The following is a 13,065-nucleotide window of genomic DNA, read 5'->3' as shown; positions in this document are numbered from 1 at the left end:
CATGCCGACCAACGATCCCCGCACATTTACACTATTCTACACACACTAGGGATAATTTTACAATTATACCAAGCCAAATAACCTACATACTTGCATGTTTTTGGAGTATGGGAGGAAACCAGAGATCCCAGAGAAAACCCATGCAGGTAACGGGGAGAATGTACAAACTCTGTACAGACAGCACCCGTAGTCAGGATGGAACCTGGGTCTCTGGCGCTGTGAGCTGGCAACTCTATCGCTGCACCAAACAGTCATATATCATATCATATATATATACAGCCGGAAACAGGCCTTTTCGGCCCTCCAAGTCCGTGCCGCCCAGTGATCCCCGTACATTAACACTATCCTACACCCACTAGGGACAATTTCTTTTACATTTACCCAGCCAATTAACCTACATACCTGTACGTCTAAGGTTTTAGGACATAGGAAACAGTCCTAAGGTTTAACGACTGTTTCCAGTCTTGGGTCAGATGTTGCCTGATTTTGTGTTTCTAGAACTTTCTGTTTCTATTTTAGATTTCCTGTAGCTGTCGTTTTTTTAAATGCTCATTATATTTAGAGTTAGAGGGATGGTGTTGGAGCGAGAAACAGCTATCAGTAGTCTTCAGTTTGCATAGGCTGACCATGGTGTTACGATATAGCCTTCCTGGTGGAACTGGATGCATAGATGTGAATGGGACCATTACTCACTTAATGTTTTGGGGAACTCTCTCACCAAATAGGATAATATGATAAAACTGAAGCATAGTGTTTCATTGTGACAAAACACAACTACAAATATTGGCCCGCCTTAATCGGATGCTTAACATCAGTGTTGTGCTCATGGATAACCACTAGCTGTGCAAGTATGCAATGAAAGATGGAAGTGCAGATGAGCTGGAAGTCAATGATACAGTGTGGAAACAGGCCCTTTGGCCCAATGTGCCCTCCCTGACCACATGTCTCCTCTACACTAGTCCCACCTGCCTGCATTTGGCCCATATCGCTCTAAACCTGTCCTATCCATGTTCCGGTCTAAATGTTTCTTAAAGGTTGTGATGGACCCTGCCACAACTACCTCCTCTGGCAGCTTGTTCCATACACCCACCACTTTTTGTGTGTAAAGGTTACCCCTCAATTTCCTATTAAAACTTCCCCCCCACCTTAAACCTATGTCCTCTAGTTCTTGATTCACCTACTCTGGGCATGAGACTCTCTGCGTTTACCTGATCTATCCTGCTCATGATTTTGTACACTTCTATAAGATCACCCCTCATCCTCCTGAGCTCCAAGGAATAGAGTCCTAGCCTGCTCAACCTCTCCCTACAGCTTGGGCCCTCTAGCCCTGGCAACATCCTTGCAAATCTTCTCTGCACCCTTTCCAGCTTGACAACATCTTTCCCATAACAAAAGTAAAAAATGATTGAGGAGCTAGGGCTCAAAGTTGACGACCTGAAGTCTGACTTTGGCACATCAGGGATGGAGAGAATTACCTGGATGCTGCATTTCTGGAGGCAGTTATTCCCGTCAGATTAACTGCTTCCAACTTGTTGGTGGTCAGGAGGAGGGTGTGACTGCAAGTGAGGCAGGCAGGGGCATGGAGGTAAGGGCAGTGTTGCAGGGGCCTCAGCCCTTGAGCTTGTCAAGCTGGGTCTGAGGTTCCTGCTCCCTGTGCATGAGTATAGGGGCTGTAGGAAAGATGAGCAACCTAACCATGGCACCATAGATCAGGGAGCCATTCAAGAGGAGAGAGAGAAGAGACACGTAATTGCCATTGGGGATAGTATAGTCAAGGAAATAGACACGATTCTCAGTCACAAAATCCTAGAGTCCTGAAGACTGTTGCCTGCTTGGTGCCCGTGTTTGGAACATCTCGTCTGACCTGTAGACAAACATGGAACAGGAGGGAAAAGATCCAGTTGTCGTGGTCCATGTGGGTAACAATGACGTAGGTAGAATGAGGAAAGAGGTTCTGCTGAGGGAATTTGAGCAGCTAGAGAATAAATTGGAAAGCAGAACCAAAAAGGTAATCTGGATTGCTACCTGAGCCATGTGCAAATTGGCATTGGGTCGAGAAGATTAAATAATTGAACGCGAGGCTCAAAGATTGGTGTGGGGAAGTGGATTTTAATTTGTGGTACATTGGCATCAATATTGGGGAAGGAGGGGAGAGATTCAACTTGAACCTGACTAAATAGTGGGGGGGGAGGGGTCAACAAATTGGATATGTATGGATGAAATTAATGGGAAGGAGGGTGCAGGAGGGGTTACTGAAGTCTTCAGATGTAATAGTCCAGAAGACACATTTTAAGAAGGGATAAGAGTCTAAGGTCAGGCAAAATCAGGACCATTTTGAAAAGCAGGATGGTGAATATTGAACTAAAGGTGTTATATTTGAAAGAAACGCAGTATATGCAACAAAGTGGTTGAGCTTGTAGCGCAGCTAGAAATTGGCAAGTACTACGTTGTAGGGATCACACCGACCTGGCTGAAAGAGGATTGGAGCTCAGCTGAATATCCTACAATACACATCCTATTGAAAGACAGACAGGCTGGGAGAGGGGGTGGGTTAGCTCTGCTGGTAAGGAATAAAATTCAGTCCTTACCAAGGGATGACAAAGGATCAGAAGATGTAGAATCCTTATGGGTAGAGATAAGAAACTGCATGGGTAAAAAATCCTGATGGGAGATATTAACAGGCCTCTAGAAGGCATTTGGATGGGCACTTGAAATGCTACAACATTCAGGGCTACGGTCCAAATGCGGGAAAATGGGATTAAAATTAGACTCTGTTTGGTAACGGGCGGCGCGGACACGATGGGCCGAAGGGCCTCTTTCTGTGCTGTAGGACTCTATGACTCTAAACAGCAGCCAGGATGTAGGGTTCATCAGGAGATACAATCGGCATGTAAGAAAGGCAATGTGGCAGTGGTCATGGGGGATTGCAATATAATAATAATAATAATAATGCATTTTATTTATATAGCGCTTTTCATATACTCAAAGACGCTTTACAGAGATTTAGAGAACATAGGGAAATGAATAAATAGATAAATAAGTAAATATGTAAACGAACAGAGAAAGGAGACAGAAGGTGAGGTGACCTTCAGTGGTTGAAGGCAGTACTGAACAGGTGAGACTTCAGCGATGTTTTGAATGTGGTGAGTGTGGAGGAGTCTCTAACGGTTTGGGGTAGTGAGTTCCATAGGGTGGGAGCAGCGATGGAGAAAGCCCTGTCCCCCCAGGATCTGAGTTTGGTCCGGATGTGGGGGGATAGGAGATTGGCAGCAGCAGAGCGGAGGGTGCAGGTGGGAGTGTGTCTGTGGAGGAGGTCGGTCAGGTAGGATGGGGCCAGGTTATGGAGTGCTTTGTAGGTTATGAGGAGGATTTTGTACTGGATTCTCTGGGGGATGGGGAGCCAGTGGAGTTTGTAAAGGACGGGGGTGATATGGTCACGGATCGGGGTGTGGGTGAGTAGACGGGCAGCGGAGTTTTGAATGTATTGAAGTTTACTGATGATTTTTGAGGGTGCGCCATAGAGGAAGGAGGCTGTTGCAGTAGTCCAGACGGGAGGTGATGAAGGCGTGGATGAGGGTTTCTGCAGCTGTGGAGGAGAGGGATGGACGGAGACGGGCAATGTTTTTGAGGTGGAAGAAGGCTGTCTCTGTGATGTGTTTGATGTGTTTGTCGAAGGAGAGGGTTTGATCAAAGATGATTCCAAGATTCCGGATGTGAGGGGAGGTGGATACTGGGAGACCATCAATGTTGAGGATGAAGTTTTGGGTGGATTTGGTGAGCGTTTTTGGACCAATGATGATGATTTCAGATTTGTTGCAATTGAGTTTGAGGAAATTTGATTGAAGCCAAGATTTTATTTCAGTGATGCAGTTTGTCAGTGTAGAGTGTGTGGTGGGGGAGATTGACTTGGTGGAGATGAGGAGCTGGATATCATCGGCGAAGCAGTGGAAGTTGAGACCATGACGGCGGATTAATTGACCAAGGGGGAACAGGTAGAGGATGAAGAGGAGGGGCCAAGGACTGAGCCTTGGGGGACACCTTGGGGGAGGGGAGCGGTGGGGGATTTACAGTTGTTAATGGAGATGAACTGGTGTCTGTCAGAGAGGTAAGATTTGAACCAGGATAGGGCTGTGCCGGTGATGTTAAGGGAGGTTTCAAGTCGGGTGAGGAGAATGGAGTGATTTATGGTGTCAAAGGCGGCGCTGAGGTCAAGTAGGATGAGGATGTTGAGGTTGCCAGCGTCGGAGGAGAGGAGAATGTCGTTTGTGATTTTGAGGAGCGCAGTTTCAGTACAGTGGTTTGAGCGGAATATGCAGGTAGACTGGGTAAATCAGGTTGGTACTGGATCCCAAATGAAGGAATTTGTCGAGTGCCTACGAGATGGTTTCTCAGAGCAGTTTGTAAGTCTTGACTGGTCTTGCTTCGGATGATTTTGAATGTGTTTATGCTAGGAGGGCGTTGGGGGATAGGGAAGTTGGCTGGACTTCTCACTACTGATTTTAAGGCAGCAGCTCTGCCACTGCGCTGCCCTCCACTCGATGGGCCAAATGACCGAATTCTGCCTCTAACATGAAATATTTTTGGTTGGGTAAAATGTGATTAAATTGTGAAAATATTTTGAAAGAAATGAGCCTCAGTTTTAAATTTGAGTAAAACTAAGGTTGGAGGTAAGTCAATAATTGAGCACCCTGGGCTGGATGGACCTTTTTGCAGATAAAACATCACTCAGTGAAAAAGGTTTTAGATCTGAGAGTACAATAGACAATAGGTGCAGGAGTAGGTCATTCAGCCCTTCAAGCCAGCACCACCATTCAATGTGATCATGGCTGATCATTCTCAATCAGTACCCCGTTCCTGCCTTCTCCCCATACTCCTCTATCCTTAAGAGCTCTATCTAGCTCTCTCTTGAATGCATTCAGAGACTTGGCCTCCACTGCCATCTGAGGCAGTGAATTCCACAGATTTACAACTCTCTGACTGAAAAAGTTTTTCCTCATCTCCGTTCTAAATGGCCTACCCCTTGTTCTTAAACTGTGGGCCCTGGTTCTGGACTCCCCCAACATTGGGAACATGTTTCCTGCCTCTAACGTGTCCAACCCCTTAATAATCTTATATGTTTCCATAAGATCCCCTCTCATCCTTCTAAATTCCAGTGTATACAAGCCTAGCCGCTCCAGTCTTTCAATATACGACAGTCCCGCCAATCCAGGAATTAACCTAGTAAACCTACGCTGCACGCCCTCAATAGCAAGAATATCCTTCCTCAAATTTGGAAACCAAAACTGCACACAGTACTCCAGGTGCGGTCTCACTAGGGCCCTACTGCAGAACTGCAGAAGGACCTCTTTGCTCCTATACTCAACTCTTGTTATGAAGGCCAACATTCCATTGGCTTTCTTCACTGCCTGCTGTACCTGCATGCTTCCTTTCAGTGACTGATGCACTAGGACACCAAGATCTCGTTGTACGTCCCCTTTTCCTAACTTGACACCATTCAGATAATAATCTGCCTTCTTATTCTTACCACCAAAGTGGATAACCTCACACTTATCCACATTAAACTGCATCTGCCTTGCATCCGCCCACTCACACAACCTGTCCAAGTCACCCTGCAACCTCATAGCATCTTCCTCACAGCTCACACTACCACCCAGCTTTGTATCATCTGCAAATTTGCTAATGTTACTTTTAATCCCTTCATCCAAGTCATTAATGTATATTGTAAATAGCTGCGGTACTCCACTAGTCACTGCCTGCCATTCTGAAAGGGACCCATTTATCCCCACGCTTTGCTTTCTGTCTGTCAACCAATTTTCTATCCATGTCAGTACCCTACCCCCAATATCATGTGCTCTAATTTTGCCCACTAATCTCCTATGTGGGACCTTGTCGAAGGCTTTCTGAAAGTCGAGGTACACCACATCCACCTCGAGTTAAGTAACCTTAAAAACCTCGAGTTAAGTAACCTTGATTAAGAAAAGAGTGAGTTCAAGGCTCATGAGGTGGCCGATAAATTAATATGCTCAAGATGGTAAATTTTTGTTCGCTTAGGATATTAAAGAACGTCGAATCCATGTGGGTGGATTGACCGTGATCTGACTGAACAGTGGAAAATGGTTAGATAGACACAAAAAGCTGGAGTAACTCAGTGGGTCAAACTGCATCTCAGGAGAGAAGGAGTAAGTGACGTTTCAGGTCGAGACCATTCTTGGCTTTGCAGGCATCAATGCGCCTGATAGCCAGCATGCGTGCTGCAGGTAATCCCAAAGTACGATGGAGTTATCCCGAGAAGGTGGAATACAAGCACTACCTAAAATTAATGTTCACAGATCTTTAATCATGTCCAATCTTATTTCATAGAGATGTGCAGTCATATTACTTGTTCATCAGTTCGTGGATGATGAAAATGGAATCCACCATGTCCAAAGAGCAGAATTTGGAGAACTTTGCTGAAGATCTGTCCAGCAGATGTAATGTTTTTATACAGGTGATATTTTAAAATCTGCTCATTTCAAGGCTCTTAAGACAGATCATGGATGTGATAAGTCACAATCTTAAGAGTTTGGTTGTCTTAAATTAAGTAATAGTCCAAAATTTGGTGAAAACCTTGTCCAATGATGTGCAAATTGTCCAGCAACTTGGAGGCACAAGAAACTGCAAATGCTGGAATCTTGAGGGAAAAGTGCTGGAGTAACTCGGCAGGTCAGGCAGCATCTTTGAGAATATGGATAAGCAACATTTTGCGTCGGGACCGTTCTTCCGGCTAATAGTGTGTGTGGGGGAGAGAAATCTGGAAAAGCCTGGCAAGTTGTGGGACAAAGCCTGGCAAGTTGGCAAACCTTGTTGGATTTGATTGGCTGATGAAAATCCTGGGTCCTGTCCTGTGTCCTGTGCAGTTATCAGCTCTTTGGGTATTTGCTCACCCTCAGCAAATTCTTCTGGACCAAAGGAAAATTCTAATTGTGAACAATTAGTAACTATAGAGGAAAAAGGACCAACAGCGTTCTGAGTCTGAACCCTTCAGCCTGTAGAAATGTTCCCACCAAGACTTTGCCTGTCCATTACCTCCACAAATTAATTTAAAAGAGAGTTCGATAGAGCTCTAGGGGTTAGTGGAATCAAGGGATATGGGGAGAAGGCAGGCACAGGTTACTGATTGTAGATGATCAGCCATGATCACAATAAATGGCGGTGCTGGCTCGAAGGGCCGAATGGCCTCCTCCTGCATCTATTTTCTATGTTTCTATGCTGCATGGCCTGAGTTCCTCCAGAGTTTTCTTATTTGCTTAAGATTCCAACATCTGCACTTGTGTGGCACCGTCAGGTGCCCTGTTCCAACAGATTAAGATCCCACTAATTATTGAATTTGAAATCATGACACAGCTTTATAGCCGCTTTATAGGACTTTGTGTAGGGCACTTTTGTAGTATTGCTTGCCGTTCTGGTTGCCCCATTGCAGGAAGAATGTGGAGACTTCGGAAAGGGTGCAGGGCAGATTTGCCAGAATGATGCCTGGATTAGACTTTAGAGATACAGCATGGAAACAGGCCCTTCGGCCCACAGAGTCCAGGCCCACCAGTATGTAGGATACACTAGCACTGTCTTACACATTCAGGACAATTTTACCAAAGCCAATTAACCTACAAACCTGTTTGAGAAGGAACTGCAGATGCTGGTTTAAACCGAAGACAGACAAAAAGCTGGAGTAACAGGCTGCATCTCTGGAGGGAAAGAATGGGTGATGTTTCGGGTCGAGACTGAAGAAGGGTCTCAACCCAAAACGTCACCCATTCCTTCTCACCAAAGATGCTGCTGCTCCTGCTGAGTTACTCCAGCTTTTTATGTCTATCTTAACCTACGAACCCGTATGTCTTTGGAGTGTGGGAGGAAACTGGAGAAAACCCACGTGGTCACGTAGAGAATGTACAAACTCTGTACAGACAGCACCCTTAGTCAGGATCGAATCTGGGTCTCTGGCGCTGTAAGGCAGAAACTATGTCACCCATGGGGGATTATGGGGAATTAGCTGCAGGGAGAGGTTGGACAGATGAATTGTTTTCTCTGGAACACCAGAGGATGGAGGTGTCCTGATCAATTTAAAAGAGATGTGTCGGGCAAATTTTGTTTTACAAAGAGGGTGGTGAGTGCCTGGAACTGCCTTGTGGTTGTTGAGGCAGATAGGATAGTGGTGTTAAAGCAAACTCACCTCATCCCATCCCACCCAAACCACCCCCTCCCCAGGTACTTTCCCCTGGATGTGGGTTATGTGCAGGAAGATAAGAGATGGGCTAAACATCATGTTTGGCACAGACAGTATGGGCTGAAGGCCCAGTTCTTGTGCTGCGGTGATCTATGTTCCAATTGATGTAGTCTTCAATTGAAAGTAAAAGTGAAGTGCTCAGTTGTCTTGTGGTAACCTAATTTGACTGAAGTACTTTTGTCTTTAGGGTGTACTGTATGCAAACAGTCTCAGTAACATTGTCCGAACCACAATGAATCTATACGTGTCAATGCAGAAACCCATGACCAAAACATCTGTGAAAGCATTGTGCAGGCTTGTGGAACTCCTAAAGGTAAGCCCCTTCAAAATGAGTTCTCTGTTGTTGAGAACTATGGGAGTTGAGTTCAAATTCTATTTCCTTTTGTCCGAGATTGATCTCTGGGATGGCGGGACTGTCATATGAGGAAAGATTGAAAAGACGAGGCTTGTATTCACTGGAGTTTAGAAGGATGAGAGGGGATCTTATAGCAACATAAAAAATGATATTAGGACTGGACAAGCTAGATGCAGGAAGAATTTTCCCAAATGTTGGGCGAGGCCAGAACCAGGGGCCACAGTCTTAGAATAAAGGGGAGGCCATGTAAAACTGAGGTGAGAAGGAACTTTTTCACCCAGAGAATTGTGAATTTGTGGAATTCTCTGCCACAGAGGGCAGTGAAAGCCAAATCACTGGATGGATTTAAGAGAGAGTTAGCACCGACCAGCAATCCCCACACACTAAAGCTATCCTACACACTCGGAACAATTTACAATTAAACCAGGCCAATTAACCTACTAACCTGTACGTATGCAGACCTCCCAACCCTTCCGAATTTGTCCTCACTTTGCCGCTGGCCCCGCCGCTGGCCCCGACTCGCCTCGCCTCGCTGCTAGCCCCGACTCGCATCGCCTCGCCGCTGGCCCCGACTCGGGGCGAGGCCCATTAATGTTGAGTGAGGATGGGGTGCGGGGGAGGGGGAGGGGGGAGTGGGGGTCGGGGGGGTGGAGGAAGGGAGGTGGTGGGAGGGGGGTGGGGAGGGAGGGGGAGTGGAGGTGGGGGGAATAGGTGGGGAGGGCAGGAGTACGGGGGTAGGCGGGAGTGGGGAATAGGGTAGGCGGGAGTGGGGAGTAGGCGGGAGTGGGGGGGGAGGGGAGGAGTGGGGAGGAGCGGGAGTCGGGGGGGAAGGGGTGAGGGGAGTAGGGGGGGAGTCGGGAGTGGGGGTAGAGTTGGAGTGGGGGGGAGGGGGGCGGGGAGGAGTGGGGGGGACGTGGACTGTTGTGATTTGCTGTTGAAGACCACTGGAGCAAGTATGTCTTCAATGAAATTAGGTATGTGCATTTTTAAATTAAACTCTTCATAACTTAGTCATACATTTTGGGTAAGGAAAAAGCAATATAGAGAAAACAATACAAAATAATTTTTTCGTTGTAAAAAGTATTTCTGTTCAATAACCTTTCTATAAATAGCAGAATATACTCATGATAGGCCTGACATTGTACATGTAGTCCAAGAACTAGACTGTTGGAAATAATAGTCATTTTTCACACATGAATGTAGCGCAACGCGTTCGCACATTTGGCATGCATACTTTTTTTTGCTGAAAAGTTGCATTACGTGCCATATTATGAATTTTAATGTAAAATTCTGAATTTTGGACATCAAAATTCTGAATTTTTAAAATCAAATGTTGGGAGGTCTGCGTGTGGGAGGAAATTGGCGCACCCGGAGAAAACCCAGGCAGGTCACGGGGAGAACGTACAAACTTCATACAAACAAACACCTGTAGTCAGGATTGAACCCGGGTCTCTGGCGCTATAAGGCAGCAACTCTACCGCTGCACCACTGCACCGCCCTGACTCCATCAATTACATTGGTGGGATTTGAAGTCTGGTCTCTGGCTTGTTAGTCCTGACCTTTGGAATATTGTCTTTTTTTAACCCTTGCTCCATAATTCATTTGTTCTTAATGCAATTTTTGTAAATACATATTTTATAGGATCTATGCCCAGCACAATAAATGACTGAGATTATTTTCTTTCCTAGGCAATTGAACATACAGTGCACAGAAGGACCATGGTTATAGCTGATTCTGTCTGTCACATTGCTCAATATCTTCAGCATCAGGCGCTTAATTCTATATCAATTGCAAAGGTTTGTACATTTAGTTGCTGCATGCATATATTTTCCTTAAACTGAAAGCACCATGTTGTGCCTGTGTAAATTCCATACCTTTTCCTGATGATATCAGGTTTCCAAATCTCCTGTGTTTGGGTTCCTTACTGACATGCCCTGTTTTTTAAAATTTAAATGTGGTTCATATTGGTTGTAATAAACAAGGCTGCTTTAACAAAGGGACATGAGGGAATGGTTGTGCTGTTTCACAGGGGGTGGCATGATGGCGCCGTGGTAGATTGCTGCCTTAAAGCGCTTGCAGCCCCAGAGAGCAGGGTTCGATCCCGACTACGGGTGGTGTCTGTATGGAGTTTGTACGTTCTCCCCATGACCATGTAGGTTTTTTTTCCGAGATCTTCAGTTTCTGCCCACACTCCAAAGATGTACAGGTATGTAGGTTAATTGGCTTGGTGTCTGGGTAAAAACAAATTGTCCCTAGGATGTGTAGGATAGTGCTAATATGCCTGGATCGCTGGTCGGCGCGGGCCGATGGGCCTGTTTCTGTGCTGTATCTCTAAGCTAAACTAAAACTAAACCAAACATGACTCACCCCCAACACTCCAGACTCAGCCATTCAGCCCAAAGGTTTCTCCATCGATCGCGTGGATAAGATTGCAGCATCAGGCAAAGGAGTGGCAGTGGTGTTTACCTCATGGTGCTCAGACTTGGTGGTCCTGTCCAACTCCTGCTTTCCACACCTGGGGCATTCAGCAGTAAAGTGCCGTCCTGCCAAGAGAATACCTCCATCGTCATTACTGTGGTCTCCTTCCACTCCATGCTGGCGAATATTCAGGGGTACACAACGTATAGAAAAGACAGACAGGTGGGCAGAGGGGGTGGGGTTGCTCTGATGGTAAGGAATGATATTCATTCCCTTGCAAGGGGTGACATAGAATCAGGAGATGTTGAATCAGTATGGATAGAAATGAGAAATTGTAAGGGTAAAAAGACCCTAATGGGAGTTATCTATAGGCCCCCAAACAGTAGCCTCGACTTAGGGTGCAAGTTAAATCAGGAGATAAAATTGGCGTGTCAAAAATGTAATGCTACGGTGGTTATGGGAGATTTCAACATGCAGGTAGACTGGGAAAATCAGGTTGGAAATGGACCCCAGGAAAGAGAGTTTGTAGAGTGCCTTCGAGATGGATTCTTAGAACAGCTTGTACTGGAGCCTACCAGGGAGAAGGCAATTCTGGATTTAGTGTTGTGTAATGATCCTGATCTGATAAGGGGACTAGAGGTAAAAGAGCCATTAGGAGGCAGTGATCACAACATGATAAGTTTTACTCTGCAAATGGAAAGGCAGAAGGGAAAATCGGAAGTGTCGGTATTACAGTATAGCAAAGGGGATTACAGAGGCATGAGGCGGGAGCTGGCCAAAATTGATTGGAAGGAGGCCCTAGCAGGGAAGACGGTAGAACAGCAATGGCAGGTATTCCTGGGAATAATGCAGAGGTTGCAGGATCAATTTATTCCAAAGAGGTGGAAAGACTCTAAGGGGAGTAAGAGACACCTGTGGCTGACAAGGGAAGTCAGGGACAGCATAAAAATTAAGGAGAGGAAGTATAACATAGCAAAGAAGAGTGGGAAGACAGAGGATTGGGACTCTTTTAAAGAGCAACAAAAGTTAACTAAAAAGGCAATACGAGGAGAAAAGATGAGGTACGAGGGTAAACTAGCCAATAATATAAAGGAGGATAGCAAAAGTTTTTTTAGGTACGTGAAGAGGAAAAAAATAGTCAAGGCAAATGTGGGTCCCTTGAAGACAGAAGCAGGGGAATTTATTATGGGGAACAAAGAAATGGCAGACGAGTTAAACCGTTACTTTGGATCTGTCTTCACTGAGGAAGATACACACAATCTCCCAAATGTTCTAGGGGCTGGAGAACCTAGGGTGATGGAGGAACTGAAGGAAATCCACATTAGGCAGGAAATGGTTTTGGGTAGACTGATGGGACTGAAGGCTGATAAATCCCCAGGGCCTGATGGTCTGCATCCCAGAGTACTTAAGGAGGTGGCTCTAGAAATAGTGGAAGCATTGGAGATCATTTTTCAATGTTCTATAGATTCAGGATCAGTTCCTGTGGATTGGAGAATAGCAAATGTTATCCCACTTTTTAAGAAAGGAGGGAGAGAGAAAACGGGTAATTATAGACCAGTTAGTCTGACATCAGTGGTGGGGAAAATGCTGGAGTCAATTATAAAAGACGAAATTGCTGAGCATTTGGATAGCAGTAACGGGATCGTTCCGAGTCAGCATGGATTTACGAAGGGGAAATCATGCTTGACAAATCTACTGGAATTTTTTGAGGATGTAACTAGGAAAATTGACAAGGGAGAGTCAGTGGATGTGGTGTACCTCGACTTTCAGAAAGCCTTCGACAAGGTCCCACATAGGAGATTAGTGGGCAAAATTAGGGCACATGGTATTGGGGGTAGGGTACTGACATGGATAGAAAATTGGTTAACAGACAGAAAGCAAAGAGTGGGGATAAATGGGTCCCTTTCGGAATGGCAGGCAGTGACCAGTGGGGTACCGCAAGGTTCGGTGCTGGGACCCCAGCTATTTACGATATACATTAATGACTTAGACGAAGGGATTAAAAGTACCATTAGCAAATTTGCAGATGATA

The 13,065-nt window shown here is 45.6% G+C and overlaps 1 protein-coding gene across 3 annotated transcripts in view; it reads left to right on the top strand.

Moving 5' to 3' along the window:
- The window catches only part of washc4 (WASH complex subunit 4), a 74,912-nt gene that overhangs the window by 26,625 nt on the left and 35,222 nt on the right, over nucleotides 1–13,065 (top strand). For all 3 annotated transcript variants that reach the window (XM_078420061.1, XM_078420060.1, XM_078420062.1), the window contains 3 exons: nucleotides 6,361–6,487; nucleotides 8,448–8,573; nucleotides 10,304–10,411. In XM_078420061.1, coding sequence (XP_078276187.1) covers nucleotides 6,361–6,487; nucleotides 8,448–8,573; nucleotides 10,304–10,411 — 361 coding nt within the window. The remainder of the gene's footprint in view (nucleotides 1–6,360; nucleotides 6,488–8,447; nucleotides 8,574–10,303; nucleotides 10,412–13,065) is intronic.

This window comes from Rhinoraja longicauda, chromosome 23 (genome assembly GCF_053455715.1).
Source record: "Rhinoraja longicauda isolate Sanriku21f chromosome 23, sRhiLon1.1, whole genome shotgun sequence".
In the NCBI taxonomy this organism is placed as follows: domain Eukaryota; kingdom Metazoa; phylum Chordata; class Chondrichthyes; order Rajiformes; family Arhynchobatidae; genus Rhinoraja; species Rhinoraja longicauda.
The sequence above is the reverse complement of the archived record's forward strand: the minus strand, read 5'-3'. Positions and strand labels throughout refer to the sequence as shown.